The sequence below is a fragment of the Perognathus longimembris genome, chromosome 22 (assembly GCF_023159225.1).
Source record: "Perognathus longimembris pacificus isolate PPM17 chromosome 22, ASM2315922v1, whole genome shotgun sequence".
Taxonomy (NCBI): Eukaryota; Metazoa; Chordata; class Mammalia; order Rodentia; family Heteromyidae; genus Perognathus; species Perognathus longimembris.
In genome coordinates, this window is record NC_063182.1 from 37,003,661 (window position 1) to 37,025,742 (window position 22,082).

General features: G+C 36.9%; 1 protein-coding gene across 17 annotated transcripts in view; it reads left to right on the forward strand.

Annotated features, from left to right (window-relative positions):
- Positions 1–22,082, forward strand: part of Apc (APC regulator of WNT signaling pathway) — a 94,224-nt gene that overhangs the window by 25,549 nt on the left and 46,593 nt on the right. For 8 of the 17 annotated variants that reach the window (XM_048331527.1, XM_048331526.1, XM_048331529.1 and 5 more), the window contains exons 2-4: positions 11,209–11,361; positions 19,791–19,875; positions 21,046–21,247. In XM_048331527.1, the coding sequence (XP_048187484.1) occupies positions 11,227–11,361; positions 19,791–19,875; positions 21,046–21,247 (422 nt within the window). In that variant the 5' untranslated portion in view covers positions 11,209–11,226. The other 9 variants (XM_048331528.1, XM_048331525.1, XM_048331537.1 and 6 more) reach the window with 3 other exon arrangements.

A 22,082-nucleotide genomic window follows, 5' to 3' on the forward strand; every position in this document is an offset into this window, starting at 1 on the left:
AGAATAAAAATGATACATGATAACTGAGAAACTCACATAGAATTATGTGAGTACTGATTTTTTGCAGGTTCAACATTGATTACTATGGCTACTTCTAGAAACTTCAGATTTCTTAAGTCTGAAATATTTTCTAATTTGGGAGTGAAATATTTTCTAATTTGGGAGGGGGTTATCTTTTGAAATAGTGTGCCTTTTTGTAAAAATCTACTGTCCTGGGGCTGAACTCAGGGCCTGGGCACTGTTGCTGAACCTCTTTTGTGTTCAAGACTAGGGCTCTACCACTTGAGCCACAGTGCCACTTCTGTTTTTTTTCTGAATAGTTTATTGGAGATAAGAATCTCACAGACTTTTCTGCCCAGGCTAGCTTCGAAACAAGATTCTCAGATCTTAGCCTGTCTAGTAGCTAGAATTACAGGTGTGAGCCACTGGCACCCAACTACATCTTTCAATTCTAATAGTCAATAGTAATATATGTTATGTCTTATCTCTTTAGTGTTAACTATTATAAGGATAGGTATATACTAATTCTTATTTTGATAAAGGTGACATTTATGCTTATTTAGTTTTTACTTTTTTTGTTTTTCAAATTTTTTGTTTTTGTAAATTTGACGATGACATTAGTACATAAGAGAAAACCTCTCCTTTATTCTTATATCCGCCTTCTCCCCTTGTAGGCATTCACTCAAATGAGGGTTTTGTTTGTTTATTTATTGTTGGGGTTTAATTGGGTTGGTTTCTCTTCAGCAATGCTGCAAATTAAACCCAGACCTTTGTATATTCTATATAAGTCTCTGCCACGGATGCACAACCCATGCCCCAGAATGTATTTTTTTATTTGTGATACTGGGGTTTGAACTCAGTACTTTGTACGTGATAAGCGGGCTCTCTACTACTTACTTCCTTTTGTAATTTTCCAAATAGAGTCTCACTTTTTACTCAGGCTGAAATGGACTATGGTCCTCCTATTTAAGTTTCTGATGTAGTTGGGATGACAGGCTTGAGCCACTAAGCCCAGCTTTCATTGGTTGAGATGGGGTTTTGTGAACTTTTTTTTAAGCTTGGACTAGTGAATTCTGATCTCAGGTTTCTGAGTAGGATTGCAGGCATGATCCACTTCTCCCAGCTTTTTATGCATTTTTTAAAAAAATCAGTTACTTTTGTATCTTTCAAAAATATTTTACTGTGATAAAATAAAATTCACCATCATAACTACATGTAGTGGTACATTTATATTATACAGCTATAATCACCATCCATCTCTAGGGCTTTCTTATGTTTCCCAGTTGAAATTGTAAGAACAAGAACTCCTAGTTTCCCCCTTTCCTCATGGGAGGCAGCCACACTCCATATCTCTATAAACTTGGCAATTCTAGGAACTTCAAATAAGGTTTATATAATGTTGATCCTTTTATGCTGGTATATTTGACAGCATCATATTTCCAAGGTTCATTCATTTTGTAATTATATATGTATTAACTTTTCAAGGCTGAATGATATTCTGTTGCTTGCATATAACACATTATCTATTTTAAATTTATCTTTTGAGTTCATGGTGTTAATACTGCTATAAAGTATACCATTGCATTTATCACTACTTTAGTGGTGCATTCGAATCCTTTTCTCCATAAACACTGTAATGGTGTTAAGTCCTTGTTCATGACTTCTTATGGATTTAGTTACAAGTCACTGTATAACACATCATACTAAAACTTGGTGGATTAAACAATAAACACTTATTTCAGAGCTTCTTTGAGGCAAGAATTCAGGAATATCTTAGTTGGGTTGTCTAATACATGATCTCTCATGAAATTGCAGTCAAGATGTGAGCCAGGGCTGCAGTCATCTGAAAGACTGGATCTGTTTCCATGATGGCTCATTGGCATTGTCTCAGTTTCTCCCTTGCTCTCAGCAAGAGGCTTTAGTTCCCTCCTGTGGCCTCTCGTCCTCTCAATGGGGCTGCATGAATGTGTTCGTGACCTGGTAGCCTTCTTCCCCTAAGGAACACAACAAGAACTTGAAAGAAGACATTTCTGACCTAGTTTCAAGCTGCACACCATCATTTCTACCCATATTATCTTCATTTGGAGTCACCAAGTCTGGGCCAAAAAAGAAATGAAGTAGGCTCTACCTCTTAAAAGAGTAGAATCAGCAAATTTGTATTTAAGTTTTAAGATCATCTTATAGACCAGTAAGAGGATTCACTGGGATTTAGCCCTAAAAGAGGAGCCCTGTGTTGGCATTGCTTTCTGTTACTGTTGTAACAAGTGACCACAAAGTTTATGGTTTAAATAAAAATAAACATACTGTTTTCCATTCCTGGAGGTCAGAAGTTGAAAATGATTTTCACCAAACCAAAATCCAGTTATCAGTAGCAGTACCTTTGTGTAAAGGTTATAGAGAATAATCCTTTTTTTTTTCTTTTTCTACCTTCTAGAAGCCTCCTGGGTTTCTTAGCCCATGGTGCCTTATGAATGGGGCAGTGTCATTTTTTCTGATAGAGGCATAGAATTCCATTGTGTATATGTACCACATTTTCCTGATCTCATGTACTGAGGGGCATCTGGGTCGGTTCCATAGTTTAGCAATGACAAATTGTGCTGCGATGAACATAGTTGTGCTGGTGGCTTTAGTGTGGTCTTGCTTGTAATCTTTTGGGTAGATGCCCAAAAGTGGGACTGCTGGGTCGTAGGGGAGCTCTATGTTTAGCCTTCTGAGGAATCTCCATACTGCTTTCCAGAGTGGTTGAACCAGTTTACACTCCCACCAACAATTTAGTAGGGTTCCCTTTTGGCCACATCCCCTCCAGCATTTGTTATTGTTAGTTTTCCTGATATGGACATTCTTACTGGGGTGAGGTGGAATCTCAGTGTTATTTTGATATAGAGCACTTCTTCATGTGTCTCTTGGCCATTCTTATTTCCTCTTCAGAGAAGTCTCTTTTTAGGTCTTTAGCCCATTTGTTGAGGGGACTGTTGGTTCTTTGAGGATTTGTTTTGGAGGAATTTCATTTTTTGAGTTCTGCATATATTTTAGATATGAGGCTTTTGTCTGTTGTATGGCCGGTAAAGACCTCCCAATCTGTGGGCTTTCTGTTTATCTTGAAAGCTATTTTTAGGTTACTGGTTTTATCTTCATTTAATTTATGTAAAGTATATTATCTACTTCTGACATAGTCTGTAATAATTGTTGAGAAATGTTAAAGCAAAATGCCCTTACATAGTTTCCCTTTGTAATTTTTAGGTCTGTTACAATACTCCTTCTGTGGATACTCTATTCAAATCCTAGCCTCCTGAAAATGGTGCTGTGGCTCAAATGGTAGAGTGCTAGCCTTGAGCTGTAGAGATCAGGGACAGTGGCCAGGTCCAGAGTTCAAGCCCCCAGGACTGACAAAAACAAAAACAAAAAAACAAGTCTTAGCCTCCTTACACTACCTAGTCAACCTAGCCATGTTGTTTCAATTCACACTTAAACCTTTACCTCCCCGATTACTTTATACTATCTTTTACTTAAAATCATGTTTGTCCACAGTTTTGATGTGTGTTCTTTTTTTTGCTGGAATACTGTCTTGTACTCTCTTTCGAGTTGGTCCACAACTACGTTATAGCCGGATGTGGTAGTAGTTATAATTCTAGCACTTGGGAGATTAAGTCAGAAAGATTTCAAGTTATAGAATAGCCTAGGCTACATAATAAGACCCTGTATCAAAAACCATGTATTCAGCCAGGCACCAGTGGCTCATGCCTAAAATCCTAGTTACTCAGGAGGCTGAGATTTAAGAATCTTGGTTCCAAGCTAACCCAGGCAGAAAAGTCTATGAAACTCTCATCTCCAGTTCACCACCAAAAATTGGAAGTGGAGCTGTGGCTTAAGTAAATGGTAGAGTGCTGGCAGTGCTCAGGCCCTGAGTTCAAGCTCCAGGACTGGCACTAAAAAATAATTTACTCAAGGCCAAGTTTCTAGTGGCTTATTCCAGTAATCCTAAATACAGGCTGAGAACAGGAGGACCACATTTGAAGGCCAGACGGTGCAGGAAGAGTCACAAAACCTCTCCTCCATCCATAGCTGGGCATGCCTGTCATCCTAGGTACATGGAGGCTGAGCTTGGCAGGATTGAGGTCTCAGGCACAAGTCCAGAGATAAAGTCAGAGTGATTCATCGTAAAGGAAAAATGGGAAGAAAAAAAGAGTGAATAAGGACTTATATTGGTTGTTAAGGAGAAAAAAAATATTAAAATGACTTATGTATAAGGGCATTTGGCATTAAAACCTTTTTTAATGGTGTATTTATTTAGAATGGGGTAAATTGTTCAGTTTTTGTATTTGTTAAGATTCTTGTTTTGTTCCTTTTCTAGTCAATCATTTGCACTTTAAGATCTTAATTGTGATTACTAGAATTGCTAGGATTGTGGTAAATAAAAATGGTGGTGATTGAACTAGGAATGTGACTTAAAGTGCTTGCCTAGTATGCATGAGACCATTGGGTCTGATTCCACAGTACCACATAAAAAATAATATTAAAAAATTGTGATATTTTGAAGAGAATGCCTCTTCATTTTAAAGAGAATGTGTCTGATATTTTAATGTTAAGAATAATGCTTAGGGGCTGGGGATATAGCCTAGTGGCAAGAGTGCCTGCCTCGGATACACGAGGCCCTAGGTTCGATTCCCCAGCACCACATATACAGAAAACGGCCAGAAGCGGCGCTGTGGCTCAAGTGGCAGAGTGCTAGCCTTGAGCGGGAAGAAGCCAGGGACAGTGCTCAGGCTCTGAGTCCAAGGCCCAGGACAGGCAAAAAAAAAAAAAAAAAAAAAAAAAAAAAAAAAAAAAAAAAAGAATAATGCTTATTGTAGGTTTAGGTGTCTCCTTCATGGTTCTGTTTTACCTTATAAACAGTGTTCATTGTGGATATTGACTTTTGTCAAATTTTTTCTTTACCTGTAGCTTTTTTCTTTATTTAATGTAGTAATGACACTGGCATTAATCTATGTTTGCATTATTAGAATAATCTTACTTTATTTCTGTGCAGCAGTTTCTTTACTCTGTATTGTATATTTGTTTTCTGATTTTTGTTCACATACAATAATACCCTATAATTCTTTCGTGTAACTTTTGACTTTTATATCATAATTATATTGGCAGTATTAAATGCACTATAGAATATTCTTTATTTCTTCTAAGAAGACTTTAAGGCTAGAATTATTTTTGCCTTAAAATTTTGGATAGAGAGCTGGGCACTGATGGCTCATGCCTGTAATCCTAGATACTCAGGAAGCTGAGATCTGAGGATTGCAAGTTGGGGTGGGAAAGTCCATGAGATTCTTATCTTCAGTTAGCCACCAGAAACCAAGAAGTAGAGCTGTGGCTTAAAGTGGTAGAACACTAGCTTTGAGCACAAAAGCTCATGGATACAACCAGGCTCTGAGTTTCAGCTCCATGATTGACATCCCCCCCCCCCCAAAAAAAAAAAATTGGTAGAAAGTGTCTATGACACTTATTTCCCTCATGTTTTGGGAGATTGGGAGAATGGGGGGAAATGTCCACTGCATCTAGAACTATATAGAACTGTAAAGACTTAAAAAAAATTTCTTCTGGGGTCAGTTTCTCTTCCTTTAAATTTCATTTATTTTGTTTGTTTTAATTTTTATTACAGTTACATATGTAAGGTGTAGTAAGTACATTTCTTGTCAAACTTGTTACCTCCTCCATCAAAATTTCATTTATTTTGTATCTTTTGGCTGCCCGCTCTACTGAACAAACTTTTCATTTTGATCTTCAAACTCTACAAAAGGGTATACAATAAAAAGGAACACTTCTTATGATACCTCAGACCTCCTTTCTAGAAGCAGTTTCTACTTATGTGTAGCTTTTTTAAAGTAATTTTTTTATCCTTATTAATCCTCTCATCTTTATTTAAGATGGATGTTATATAAGACTCTAATGGTTGCCATCCTTCACTTAAAAAAAACAGTCTGTATTTAAAATATGCTGGGAATTGAATCCAAGACCTTGAACATGCTAAATAAGCAAGTACTCTTACCACTGAGCTTCACCTCCATTCCTGTCCTCTTGTGGTGGTGGTGGTAGTGGTGGTGGTGGTGGTCCAGGACCAGCCATTCTTTTATTTTATTCTATTTAAATTTTTTTTTTACTTTATTTGGCAGTACTGGGGTTTGGTCCTCAGGACTTTGTGCTTGCTAGGTAGGCATACCTCCAGTCCTGAAATCTAAATAGCTAGGATGACAAGTGTGTATCACCACACTTAGCCTTTGTTTGTTGATAGGAAGTCTTGTGCACTTTTTGTTCAGGCTGGCTTTGATCTTTACCTCGTAAGTAGCAAGGATTAAAGGAACGAGCCACCTTGACTGGTTCAACCTCGTTTTTCAAATGTTTTTGTACCTTACAGCAACCTTTCGGTTTGAAGGATCCTAAGAATTCAACTGTTCTAATCTAGTCAGAGACATCCTCACTTCAGAAAACTCCATTTGGGCCATACACCCAGTTAATAACAAAATAATTAACATAATGCTCCAAACCACCAGAAGAAGGTCTATGCCATTTGACTGTCTTTATTTAAAAAGAAACCTATTGCCACAATTAAAGTTAAATGATTTTATTTTGTCAGTTGTGGGGCTTGAACTCAGGGCCTGTGTGCTGTCCTTGGAGCTCTTTTGCTGAAGGCTAGTGCTCTACCACTTTCCAACAAAGCACCACCTCCAGGTTTTGAGTAGTTAATTGGAGATACGAGTCTCATGAGAAGACTTTTCTGCCCAGCTGGCTTTGAACCAGGATCCTCAGATTTCAGCCTTCTGGGTAGTTAGCATTACAGGTGTGAGGCACCAGCACAAATTATTTGTTTTCAGTACTGAGGATTAAACCTAGGGACTTACACATTCTAGGCAAGCATTCTACCACTTGAACTACACCTTTTCTTTTTTCTTTTTTGTTTATGAGACAGGGTCTTTCCACTCTTATCTTCACTGTGGCTGGCCTTGAACTCTAGATCCTCCTTCCTGTGCCTCCCAAGTAGCTGAGACTGCAGGCCTGAACCACCACGTCAAACCATTATGTCCATTTCCTAGGATTGTAGGTGTGGCCACCCATGCCTGGCTGAAATGAAATATTTTTAAACATTTAAATCTGTTCCAGGGATGTAGATGAGTAATAGGTGATTTTTTTTTCTTTTTCCTCATGGCATCTGTTTCAATACCACTCATTTAAACTTCCATCTTTTCATAGGTATTTGAGATTGTTATCTTTATCATACTAAATTTACATTTATTCTTGGATTTTTAATGTTCTGGTAGTTACCCGTTTACATGTTAATATTGCAGCTTTTAAAAGTTTTTGAGTATCATTGGACTTAAAGAAGATAGAAAAAATAGTATGAAGTGTTTGTACTTTCACGGATATTAACATCTTACATATCCCAGTTATAATCTACAAAATGGAGACGTTAACCTATTAGTACAATATAGTTAACTATATACTATTTTAATTATATAGGCTTGTACTGTGTTTTAATATGTAGCAGGTGTACTATGATGGGTCTTTTTCTTTTTCCTCACTTTTTTTTTTGAGTTTGAACTCAAGGCCTCGTCCTTACTATGCAGTCACTCATGACACTTGAGCATACTCCCAGCCCTTTTGATTTAGTTAGCCCTGGCTTGCCTGAACTTCCGTCCTCCTATTAACACTTCCCATGTATACCCAACTTATTGGTGGAGATGGGGTCTCAATGTTTTGCCCTGACTTCCTTCATACTCAAGTCTTTCTGATCTATGCCTAGGATGACAAGCTTGAGCCACCTGACTTTTGTCCTATTTGTTAGGCTTTTTGTTTTTTTTGGAGTTGGGAGGAAGACAACACAATATAGTTACTGATTCTGTAAAACTTAGTTTTACAGGAAAAAAAACTGCCAACTGTTCTTTTTTATTTCATAATTACAACAAAAATTGCTATTGAATTTGTAAAACTTTTTTTCATCATTTTCAGAATGATCATTTTTTTTCTGTATAGATATGTTAATATGTCAAGTAATACTAATCAGTTTTCTAGTAGTACAGCTTATTACTATAAAACTTATTAGAATTCTTTCATTTGTTTATGGGGTCAGTTTTGGTTGTGCTAATGATCTTAAATTGTATTAATCACCTTAAGTTGCAGTAAGTTGTGTTAAATATCTTTATATGTAGGTTTTCCATATTGTTTGCATAGAGTTAAGTGGTCTCTGAGGATTCATCTGGTTTCCTGCCTTTCTATTTGTATTTTCTTATTTTAGGGCAGTCTGAAAGTGCTGACAGATATATCTTTGTTTTTTCACCCAAACAATAAAAACAGTTCTAATAAAAGAAAAAAAAAAATCCAGGCCCATTGCTGGTGGCTCACACCTGTAATCTTAGCTATTCAGGAATTTGAGATCTAAGGATCACAGTTTGAAGCCAGGCCAGGCAGGAAAGCCTTTGAGACTTTTTTTTTTTTTTGCCAGTCCTGGGCCTTGGACTCAGTGCCTGAGCACTGTCCCTGGCTTCTTCTTGCTCAAGGCTAGCACTCTGCCACTTGAGCCACAGCGCCACTTCTGGCCATTTTCTGTATATGTGGTGCTGGGAAATCGAACCCAGGGCTTCATGTATATGAGGCAAGCGCTCTTGCCACTAGGCCATATCCCCAGCCCGCCTTTGAGACTCTTAACTCCAATTAACTACCCAAAAAGCTGGAAATAGAGGTGTGGCTCTAGGCCTAGAGCACACTAACTAGCCTTGACCTTCCTAGCAGATGATTACAATAGCCCAATACATAGTCCAGATGAACATATAAGATAATGCTAATTAAAGCGATCTCCAAATTATGGAAATCAGTGGTTTATAATTGTTGTTATTTTCAGCATACCATGTAAAATTATGCCCTATTCTTTTGTCTTTCTTTCCCATGGTTTTACAACCCTGATATCACTGTACCCTGGATATTGTATATATGTATATTGGAACTAGGGAAGGGAAAGGGAATACCAAAATGGAGAGACAAAGGATAAAAAGACAAACTAATGCAAAATAGCAATACTTAAAAACTATATTATGTAAACCAACTACACAACTCATGTGGGGGAGGAAAATGGGGAGGGGAGAGGCAGGGGGGAAATGAGGGAGGAGGTAATAAGTTAGGTAAGAAATATACTCACTGCCTTAGTCATGAAACTGTAACCCCTCTGTACATCAATTTAATAATAAAGAAATGAGGAAAGAAAAAAAAAAAAAAAGCTCTGAGACAGCACCCAAGCCCTGAGTTCAAGCCCTGAGACTGCCCTCCCCTCTCCTCCAAAATCCCCAGAGTTGCTTGTAATAATGAACCGCTCACATTTAATCCTAATTATCCTTTGCCTGTGTGAAATCTTTCTGCCTTCTTGCTTTATTATTACAATTGTTATGAGTTTGTTTTTCAGTAAGCATTTGGATAACAGTCTAATGGATAGCTGCTTTTTGCTTTCTTTTCTCCTACTACATACTTATATAATGCAGAATCTCCTTAAGTAGAAAACTACAGAAAATATATTGATATTTTTATGTTTTCAGTATATTTAAAGTTAGGTTTTCCCCATTTCACATTTCATGTAATCACATGACTTTCATTCATTTATTCCGTTAATTACTTGTGGTACTGGGGATTGAACTCAGGGCCTTGTGCTTGTAGGCAAGTACTCTGCCACTTAAGCCACACTACCAGTCCTCAAGATCTTTGAATATTGCTTGTGTAAAAATGACATGATACTTTTAGCCTTTAAATAAGAATTATTTTTAACCAGTTGTGGTGTTGTACCCCTTATAAACTCATCACTTAGGATTAAAGCAGGAGGATCACAAATTCAAAGACTAGCCTGGACTACATAGGAAATTAATTTCTTTCTTTCTTTTTTTTTTGGCCAGTCCTGGGCCTTGGACTCAGGGCCTGAGCACTGTCCCTGGCTTCTTCCCGCTCAAGGCTAGCACTCTGCCACTTGAGCCACAGCGCCGCCTCTGGCCGTTTTCTGTATATGTGGTGCTGGGGAATCGAACCTAGGGCCTCGTGTATCCGAGGCAGGCACTCTTGCCACTAGGCTATATCCCCAGCCCGGAAATTAATTTCTTAAAGAAGCTGGGCACCTACATCTGTAACTGTTACTACGCAGTAGCATGAGATCTGAGGATCACAGTTTGAAACCAGCCCAGGTAGTAAAATCTGTAAGACTCTATCTCTAGTTAACCAGCAAAATGCTGGGCTGGAGGCATGGCTCAAGTGAAAAAGCTGCATGAGATCTGGAGCTCTGAGTTCAAGCCCTGGTTCTGACGTACACACAACAATGAATTGTATATTCTTAATTTTATTATTTCTAAAATGTTTGACATTAAACTAAAGAGAATCTGGGTCTCTTGAATCTGTCTTGGCTAATCCTAAAACATCTAATTCTTCATGCCCTATTATATGGCTATCTTCTCTATCTTGTCTTCTTTCTTTTTTCAAGGTCATATAAATGCCACGCTGAGGTTCACTTCTCTTTGCCCTCCTGCTCCACAGATCATCTATTTTAAGTTAGCTTTCAGCCTCAGTTTGAATATAGTAGGTCCCTAGACTACATATTCAATAGAGTAGTCAGTTATCTTCATCCTACCAAAAATATTGAGTCTTTATCTGATACTTTACTTTGTGACCACTTTGTAAAATCTTAGATCTTTACAATGGTTTTTATGACTGGCTTTCATTAAATAGGAAGTAAGATGAGTTATATAATCTCTTTTATCTACTCTGGCCCTAAAAATATGTAATTGTCAAATCAAAAAATCTCCAAATAAATTAATATTACTACCATATCTACCTCCTTATCCATGATTATTTCTTTAAGTTCATCTATAAGGCCTTCTTAAATATCTCTCTTAAATATCTCTAACTAGAAAAAAAATCCTTTTAAAAATTTCATCCACCTATACAAAGGCAAAAGTATTCTAACTACTAAAGTTCTGTCTTCTGTTTTAATCTTACTTGTCTTCAACTAAGAGACAATATTACATCCTCTTAGAAAGATGCTGCTTGAATTATATTGCTTTGAGACCAAATGGGCACATTAACACAATTTTTCTTGTTTCAAGTGTCTTCAGGGTTGTTTCCTTTATTCCTTTCTTTGAAACAGGCAGCCACTATATATTTTAGTAGTGAATTTCAAAATCCTTTTTAACCTTATAGGTCCAAGGGTAGCCAAGGATGGCTGCTGCTTCATATGATCAGTTGTTAAAGCAAGTTGAGGCACTGAAGATGGAGAACTCAAATCTTCGACAAGAGCTAGAAGATAATTCCAGTCATCTTACAAAACTGGAAACTGAGGCATCTAATATGAAGGTATCAAGACTGTGACTCTTAATAATAGTTTATCCATTTTCAAATCCTCTTGTAAGTGGAGTAGGTAAGACAATTTATGATAAACATATAAAAATGCTTTCTTGAAAAGTTAAGATGTGCTGAGTTCTTTTAGTGGATCATAAAAACAAGATAAATGTAAAAACCTTAGGACAGCCCAGGTAGGAAAGTCCATGAGACTCTTATCTCTAATTAACCACCAAAACATCTGGAAGTGGAGCTGTGGCTCAAGTGGTAGAGCACTAGTCTTGAGCAAAAAAGTTGAGGGACAGTACGGAGAATTCAAACCAGGCACCAGAGAGAGACAGAGACACAAAGAGAGGGGGTCTGGGGAGAGATAGGAGACTATACTGGGGCAAGGTTTTCTGTGTAGTTCCTGGAAACCAGCCTCACATTTTAGGGTACACCTCAAATATTAAATATCACCATCCTCTTCCACTCCTTCATGTCTTGTCAACTCTGAAATGCTGCTGTTGATAGATGATCTAGGAACAAACCTGGAACTGAAAGTTCTGTTCCTGACTTTGCCACAGTCGATCCCTGGTACTTGTGAGGATTTAAATTGTATTATTTGGGAAATACAGGTAGCATACAAGATGTTTTTTTCTTTTCTTTCTTTTTTTTTTTTTTTTTTTTTGATCCGTTATGGGGCTTGAACTCGGGGCTTGGGTGCTGTCTGTGAGCTCTTTTGCTCAAAGCTAGTGCTCTACTTCTGGTTCTGGTTTTCTGGTGGTTAGTTGGAGATAAAAGTCTCACAGGGACTTTCGTGCTTGAGCTGGCTTTGAACTGTAATCCTCAGATCTCAGCCTCAGCTAGGATTACAGGTGAGAGCCACCAGTGCCCAGCTGTCCAAGATGATTTCTATGCCACCTTCAGGCCTTGACTGATTTGCCAAAAAGCATTGAAAATGTGTGATAACATTCAAGAAAAGTTATATTCAGTCTGCAGTGGGGAAAACATATTCTAGATTCAAAATAATCAAGATTAAAACTGTAGTTGTTTTAATTTCCAGTTACTTAGTTATATTTTCCTTTTGTAGAATTTAATACTTTTATGGAATTGGAGATTATCAGCGAAAATGTTAACCTCTTCTGCTGTAAGAAATTCTTCCTACTTTTTTAGTGTTTGTCAGTTTCCCTACTTTTTAACATCTTAATTCTTGACTGTTCTTTCTGCCAGGTTTCTACTCTTACTTCTTATTCATTTCCTAGTTTATCTAGTTGTTTTTCTATGCACTTCAAAGTCTTCTCTTATTCTCCATGCTTTTGTGTATTCTAGAAGTAGCTTCTTGATCCTTTCACCCTTTATACTTAATACCATAACATTAACCTTTTGCTCTTACATAAAATTATCCCTATCTTCATCATTTTATTGGTTCTTCACTATTCTAATATTCTATTTCTGTACTAAAACTCCCCAATAATAACTACAAATGTTCTTTTTTTTCCCAATCCCACAAACTATTTAATCTATTGCCTTAAAAACACTAGAGTCAGGACGGGGGATATAGCCTAGTGGCAAGAGTGCCTGCCTCGGATACATGAGGCCCTAGGTTCGATTCCCCAGCACCACATATACAAAAAACGGCCAGAAGCGGCGCTGTGGCTCAAGTGGCAGAGTGCTAGCCTTGAGCGGGAAGAAGCCAGGGACGGTGCTCGGGCCCTGAGTCCAAGGCCCAGGACTGGCCAAAAAACAAAAAAACACTAGAGTCAGGGCTGGGGATATGGCCTAGCGGCAAGAGAGCTTGCCTCATATACATGAGGCCCTGGGTTTGATTCCCCAGCACCACATACACAGAAAATGGCCAGAAGTGGCGCTGTGGCTCAAGTGGCAGAGTGCTAGCCTTGAGCAAAAGGAAGCCAGGGACAGTGCTCAAGCCCTAAGTCCAAGGTCCAGGACTGGCCAAAAAAAAAAAAACAAACAAAAAACACTAGAGTCAGGCGGAAGTCTGTGGCTCATGCCTATAATCCTAGCTACTCAGAAGGCTGAGATCTGAGGATTGCAGTTTGAAACCAGCATGAACAAAAAAGTCCATGAGACTCCAATGAATCACTCACACACACACACACACACGCACGCGTGCGCGCGCCAGAAGTGGAGCTGTTGCTCAAATGGTAGAGTGCTAGCTTTCAGTACAAAAACTCAGTGACATTGCTTAGTCCTTGAGTTCAAGCCCAGGACTGGCTGGCACGTGCGCACACATACAAACACACACAACCACTGGAGTCAGTTATCTAATGGATTTTGATCTCATATAATTAAGCAATACAGTGCACCTCAAATTACTGTATATGGCATATAGTTTTTTGTTTGTTTGTCTTTTGCCAATCCTGGGGATTGAACTCAGGGCCTGGGCTCTGTCCCCGAGCTTCTTTTGCTTAAGGCTGGCATTCTACCACTTGAACCACAGTGCTACTTCTAGCTTCTCCTGTGTATGTACTAAGGAATCAAACCCAGGGCTTCATGCATGCTAGGCAAGCACTCTACCACCAGGCTACCTTCCCAGCCTAGGTATGTATTTTGAATGTATAAAGAAGCACAAGAAAATGCTCTTGTATCTCCTTCAATATGGTATATTTTCTCAAAGAACTCAGAGCTAGTCTATATGAATAGTAAATGCCATGATTTACAGTGTGCAACTCCTAGACCTCTTTTTAAAGATTTTATTTTAACTACTTGAACAAACTTAAAATTCATTTAAAAACTTATTGGGAGCTGGGTGCTGATGGCTCACACCTAGCTCACATAGCTACTCAAGAGGCTGATTTTGAGAATCATGATCTGAAGCCAATCAGGCCAGGAAAGTCTATGAGAACCTTATCTCCAGTTAACCACTATAAAGCCAGAAGTGGAAATGTGGCTCAAAGTGGTAGAATGCTAACCTTGAGCAAAAAAGCTCAGGGATAGCACCCAGGCCCTAGGTTCAAGCCCCAGGACTGTTACACACAAAAATATATTTGGGGGAGATACTTAATCTTACTATCTGCATGCCTGAGTTGAATGTCTGATAATACAAATCACATACTTAAATTTCTATAGTGAAATGCAAGTTGGTTATACATCAGAAATACAGAAACTTTTAGGATATGTCTGTATTTAATCATGAATTGGCTTGTTACTCATCACATGGCTTCTGCATTTTTTAAAGTCCATATATTAAAATTTGGCTTCCATTTTTATAGCAATTACAACCATAAAATTGTTTATGAATCAAATCCTTAAAATATTTCATGCTGCTAAGGAATAGGAACCCAGTACCTATTTATTTTATATTAGAGTATTGATTTGTAAAACTATACTTTTGGAACAACTATTACTTAATACATTGGATTAAAATTAATGCAATAAAGTGGCTCTTCTCACCAAAAACACTAGACTTTGGAATGCATAGTATGGGATCATGCTTCTTTATCATTATTTACCACCAACCAAGGCTAAGCCTGTCTCCATCCATTTTATTTAAACTCAGGAAGTCTAAAATGTATGTAATATTACCATCTAGTGGCAGAAAAGGATACTGCCTTGCTGCTGATTAGTTACCCTAAAAATATTTTGCCAGATGAAAATATATGTATATATCATATAACAGAAATATGAACAGATGGTATATTTTAGGATATTAAAGAAATATTTTACTTTTTAGACATAATGACACCATTGTGATTGTGTTCAGAAAGGTTCCCTACTGAAATATAATTATTGAAATATTTACAGAAGAAATGATGTTTGAGATTTGTGTTCAGATATATCTGGAGTAGAGATGTGGAAATGGAGGAAGTTGCTATGGATATACAGATAAAACAATATTGACTAAGAATCATTATTAAAATGAGGTTTGATGATACATGGAAGTTCGTTATAAATACCATACTTATGTATGAGTTTGAAATTTTCTGTGATACAAAAAACAGATTGTAATGGGATTTAAATGAACTGGAGCCAGATAATACAAAATTGTAGCTAAGCTTAGAAGAAAGTTGGTGTAATGTGTGTGTTGTGTTAAATACACAAATATGTATGTATGTATATATATGTATATATGTAATGTAATGTATATCCAAATGACTGGGACTATAGGTACAACCCACCCCATTCTATATACTGTATTTTTTTTTCCCTTCAGGGGTAGATCTCAACTTAATTGACTTAAAATTAGTCCTGAACATAGCAATAAGGTAATATGGTTATATAGACCTGTAAATCATTCAAACTAAGAGATGGCATAGTGGAGGAAGAATTGTCTGTAGGCCTTTTTTCCCCCATTGCTGGGGCTTGAAATTTAGGGCCTCATGTCCTTGATAGACTTTATATCCATGCCTGACACACTACCAGTTGAGCCATACCTCTGCTTACTGTTTTTTTGGAGATAGAAATCTCTTGGATTTGTCTGGTTGGGCTAATTTCAAACCTCAGTTCTCAACTCCCAGCCTCCTGACTAGTACCTGGCTGTAGAAAAATTATTAATGAAGCATTTATATCTCAGCTAGAATGCAGAATCTATATTGCTCGATAAACTACAAAACCATATATATGTAAAGTATTTTTTTCAGAGTGTAAGGAAAATAAAACAATAAAAGTTCAGATTGGCACAGTTCATAATTTGAAGATTTATTTTTCAAAAGTGTGTTAAGCTATTCTTTAATCTTAAAAATAAGAGACTCAGGGGCTAGGAATGTGGCTTAGTGGTAGAGTACTTGCCTAGCATGCATGAGGCCCCGGGTTAGATTTCTCAGTACCACATAAACAAAAATTTAAAAAGAGAGAGAGAGAGAGACCCAGACAGGCACTGATTATTCACACCTGTAATCCTAGAATTTAGGAGGCTGAGAATTCCTGAAATGGTAACCCCAAAAAAAGAATTTTGAAATATATTCTACAATCTTGAAGACAATTCAGAAAGGAAGATAAATGGCCAGAAAACACATGAGAAGAGGTTCAGTAACATCTGTCATCAGGAACATCCAAAGAGTGTTTGATTCCTACTCAGATGACTTAAATTCAGATGATTAACCATGCCAAATCTGGAACACTGGAATGCTATTACATTGCTATGAGGAGTATTAAACACTATTTGGACAGTTTCTTTTAAACTTTGATTCTGCATTTGAACTCCCTAAAATGTACTCCAGAGAAGTGATTGCATTTATCCATTAAAAGATATATGCAATAATATTCATGGTATCCTGATTTGAAGCATGGAACAAATGGTAAAGCACTTGCCATAAGCAGAACAAGCTGAGTGAAAACACAAAGCCTTCAGTTCAAGCTTAGATACTGGCACAATAATTAACAATAATACTGTTTACAATATCATTCTTTAGTATAGCCTCCAAACTGGGAACCACCCAAATAGCCCATCAACAGAAGAATAAAACGAGGTCTTCTTTTTTTTTTTTTTGGCCAGTCCTGGGGCTTGGACTCAGGGCCTGAGCACTGTCCCTGGCTTCTTTTTGCTCAAGGGTAGCACTCTGCCACTTGAGCCACAGCGCCACTTCTGGCCATTTTCTGTATATGTGGTGCTGGGGAATTGAACCCAGGGCCTCATGTATACGAGGCAAGCACTCTTGCCACTAGGCCATATCCCCAGCCCCCAAACGAGGTCTTTTTATGAAGTGGCCTACTATACAGCATTAAAAAATAGTGAACTGATAGATGCAGTAGCTTGGATGCATCTTGCAGATAATTATATTAAGTGAAAAACAAACACAAAAGTGTTTATTGTATAATTTCATTTTTATGATGTTCAAAAGCATGCCAAGCTCTTCAAATGCTATCCTAAAGTCATAGTAATGGTTATTTATGGGGATTTAAGACTGATAAGTGTTTGAGAGAACCATCTGAAATGTTAGAAATGTTAGTTTCTTCACCTAGGTAATGATTACACACATGTAAAAATTCATCAGGTACTTAGGATTAGAGTACTTTACCTGTATGTAAAACTGAGTAATATAATTAGACTTTTTTTCATTATAGAACAGCCAGCCGTATGCTAGACATAGCAAACTAGTGAGTAATGTAAGGTATCCCTGATGTCACATTAAAGCAAAGAAAGTAGATGTGACGGTAAGTTAATATGTCCCCCTTTTGTTAGTGAGCCGCATAATTCAGAGTACTCACAAAAATAATTTCAGGGACACATCATTGAGGTAAGTTAGTAACTTTCAAAAATGGCTACTTAGAAAGCCTTCAAAAATTTTTACCATATATTTCAATGAACTTATTTGCTTAAAAGTTGCTGTACATATTGATTCACACTGTAATTTGAGAGTCACCACTAGTAGGCATTGGAGAAAAAGTTTTGTAAAGAGAGACCTGACCAGAGCTTTACTTTGAAGGAACTATTTTGACAGTTCTGTGCAAAGTTGGGGGTTCTTCAGGGGATTATTTTAATAGTTTAGGTAGGCTCAAATGATGGTAAGAATAAACTTGAACCTAAATAAGAACAGCAAGAGTAAGAGATAAGAGTAATGATAGAATTTGATATAAGGAGGGAAAGTAGGACTACTACAACTAAGTAGTAAGAATAAATGGAAGGAGTATTGAAGGTGCTAGACAAAAATGGGTAGCTCATAATGATAGTTTTCAAACTCTCAAAGAAAATGGAATAGCCAAAAGTCCATAGTAGACCTTTTAGTGAGGCTCCATATTCATTGCAGAGAAGGCATCATTTTCTCATATAGGGAATACTGTCTCAATGTGAATGCTAGTCACCTTCATGTTCACACATCTACATACTCAAGCCTTTCAAACTACAGCCTGGTCTATTATTTAAAGGTCACATCCTAAGATCACAGGCTAGTTATTGTTAAATGGAGATTATGTTTTTATTACAGAGTTGCTATCTTGATAGTTTACCAAGCTATCTTGATAAACCATTTAAGTTGTCTTTTCTTCATTTACTCACTGTTGGACAGGTATTGTTTCCAATGCATTTATAGATTACTTTTATTCTGTAGGATAACACTACTCTTAAAGGTTGTGAGTGTTTAAATACAAGTACATTTTAAAAATCGAATTGACCAAACAAAGGACTTACGCCAGGAGCCAAAATGGAATGCTTTCGTATATGAAAAGTGTAAATCTAAATTACTGTTAAGGAACATTCTATTCTAGCCTTACAAAAACAAATTTAAGTCTAGATAGAGTAACTGTTAAATGAACTTCCAATATTCTCTGAAAAACTTTATCAAGAAAATTTCTGTTAGGGGGCTGGGGATATAGCCTAGTGGCAAGAGTGCCTGCCTCGGATACACGAGGCCCTAGGTTCGATTCCCCAGCACCACATATACAGAAAACGGCCAGAAGCGGTGCTGTGGCTCAAGTGGCAGAGTGCTAGCCTTGAGCAGGAAGAAGCCAGGGACAGTGCTCAGGCCCTGAGTCCAAGGCCCAGGACTGGCCAAAAAAAAAAAAAAAAAAATTTCTGTTAGGAAACAATGACATCAAAAGTCAGGAAGCAGAGCCCATTACAGTTCTTTGACTATCTTATACTATTTTAATAGATTATACTTAAATGTGGTACATAAAAACTTAAATATCGAGTTGTTAAACAGCAGAATATAATATGTTTGTTTATGTGGTATTTTCCTTGGTCAAGTTGATACATGGATTCTACACGTAACCATTTGTTGCAGCTTTAAAAATTTTTTTAGTCTCTATTTATTTGAAAAACAAAAATGATTAGCCTTAATAGTTAAGATATAATTAATAGCCAGGCACTGGTGGCTCATGCCTGTCTGTAATCCTACCTACTAAGGAGGCAGGAGGCTCAGATCTGCGGATCACAGTTCAAAGCCATTCCAGGTAGAAAATCTGTGAGACTCTTAACCTCCAGTTAACCACCAAAACGTCAGAAGTGGAGATGTGACTCAAGTGGTAAAATGCTAGCTAGCCTTGAGCAAAAAAGCGCAGAGACAGAGTCCAGGACCTGAGTTCAAGTCCCAGGCCTGGAACAAACAAAGTAAGATATAATTGATGTATTTTTAGTTAGAATATATTAAGTATACAAAATAATGCTTCACTATGACATTCTTATACATGTGTATAATGTACTTTGATCATATTTATGCCCCCATTACCCTCTTTTATGTGTACCATGTAAGTGTCTTGAACAGAAACTCCTCATAGTCACCATTATCAGAAGCTATCACTATTACTGTAGTAATAATAATATCAGATATATGATATATAATGAATAATAGGTATGTATATATATAGTGTGTGTGTATAAAGGTATATATATGTAAAGGTATACACACAACTATTATATAAATGCTTATAGCTTAGAGCATGTTTCAGAGTGATTTAAAATACTTCCCTCCCCCCAGCATACCTACATGCCAAAAAACATAGAATCATATGTTCAGATTTTCTGGAGTTTTTTCATGTCAATATGCTGCATTTTTTTTTAACAGGAAGTACTTAAACAACTACAAGGAAGTATTGAAGATGAAGCTATGGCTTCTTCTGGACAGATTGACTTATTAGAGCGTCTAAAAGGTAGCTCTTTCAAGTGTTTCAATCTTAACTTTTAAAATCCAAATTTATAACCTTTAAGTATATAGATTCAAGTATAGCTCATATTGATTTGAATGTTGGTATCAGGTTTTTTGTTTTTGTTCTTGTTTCTTGGTATATCAGTCTTGCCTATTAGACTGTAAAATACAGAAAAGTATATATATATATCAGTCTTGCCTATTAGATTGTAAAATACAGAAAATTGTATTTTGGGGTAAACATTTGACTGGTTTTAATTAAACTATTTCAGATTTCTTTTAAAAGTTCATTACTATTCTGCCAATCACTAAATAAGACTTTTAATATACTGTAGACCACAGACTAAGTAGCGGCAGATATATTTTTAAAAAATTGTCTTTCATGTGGAATAGAAATGCATTGCCTTTTTATATAGTACATAAGCTGACTAATAAGCCATTTTAGTAGAATTTTTAAGGAATGGTTCTTTGTTTGCTTTAAAATATCAATGTCAAACAGTGAAAGTGCTTAGTAATAAGTGAAACTAGGCAGAGAAATTACTTTTGTTTCCAAAATATTATTTAAGGGGATTTAAGGGAATACATTTGTCTAATTTTAACATACTCCTGATTTTCTAACTCAAGCTGACGTTGCAGGAAAATACCCACTGTGATTCTTTTTTTTTTGTTTTCAAATTTTTATTATCAAACTGATGTATAGAGAGGTTATAGTTTCATACGTTAGGCATTGGATACATTACTTGTACTGTTTGTTACCTCGTCCCTCATACCCCCCCTCCCTCCTCTCCCTTTCTCTTTCCCCCCATGAGGTGTTCAGTTCACTTACACCAAACAGTTTTGCAAGTATTGCTTTTGTAGTTATTTTTCTTTTTTTACCCTGTGTCTCTCAATTTTGGTATTCCCTTTCAATTTCCTAGTTCTAATACCAGTATACATGGTTTCCAATATACTCAGATAAGATTACAGAGATAGTGTAGGGACAACCACAGGAAGGTGATACAAAAACATCATCAATAACCCACTGTGATTCTAAGTAATTTTCTTTTTGGTAATGTATATTGGTATCTAAAATATAAACCTAAGACTTCACCTTTCATATAACATAGTTTTAGTAATATTTTACATGACGAAAAGCAGTTGCTACATAAAGATGTATTGTTGATACATTATTTAGAACTTAATTTAGACAGCAGCAATTTCCCTGGAGTGAAACTACGATCAAAAATGTCCCTCCGTTCTCATGGGAGCCGGGAAGGATCTGTATCAAGTCGTTCAGGAGAGTGCAGTCCTGTTCCTATGGGGTCGTTTCCAAGAAGAGGGTTTGTAAATGGAAGCAGAGAAAGTACTGGATATTTAGAAGAACTTGAGAAAGAGAGGTAACTTCTGTTCATTTTATAGTAAATATTGACTTGTACACCCCAAGTTTGTTGATATTATTTTGTAAAGCCAGATATAGATTATGAATTTATGGTAGGTGACAGCCAACACTTTAAGAACCCATTACAACTTTGAACACAAACATAACGTATAATTGGTTGTACTTAAATCTAAAAAGAAATACTTTATTCCAAGGATTCTAAAGACTTCTACTTTATTACATGTCAGATCCTTTGCATTTTGACTGATACACGATCATAAATTTGGCTAACATTTGCAACTGCTTTTTAATGAAGCGTCTGGTTATTTTTTCAACTAAATTCAGTAACTGTTTGATCTAGTATATAGGTTTATTACAGGTGGCCAAAAATGGAAACAGTTCTTAATTTATCAGTTTCCATGTTTAAAAAAGCATCAAAATGGAATCAGCCTAGGTACCAATCAACTAGTGAAAGGATAGAGAAAATGTGGTCTACATATACAGTGGAGTATTATTCATGTCATGTTGTTTGCAGGAAAATAGTACTGGTGATTACTTTTTTTGTGTGCCTATCCTGGGACTTGAACTCAGGGCCTGGGCAATGTTCCTGGGCTTTTGTGCTCAAGGCTAGTGGTCTACCACTTTTAATCACAGCATCACAGTAGTTGATTGGAAGTAAGAGTTTCACAGACTTTCTTGCCCAGGCGACTTTGAACCTTCATCCTCAGAACTCCTCCTCAGCCTCCTGTGTATCTAGGATTACAGGTATGAGCCACCAACCCCAAGCTGTGGAGATCACTGTTTTAAATTATAACTGAGTGTCAGTGGCTCATGCCTGTAATCCTCGCTACTGA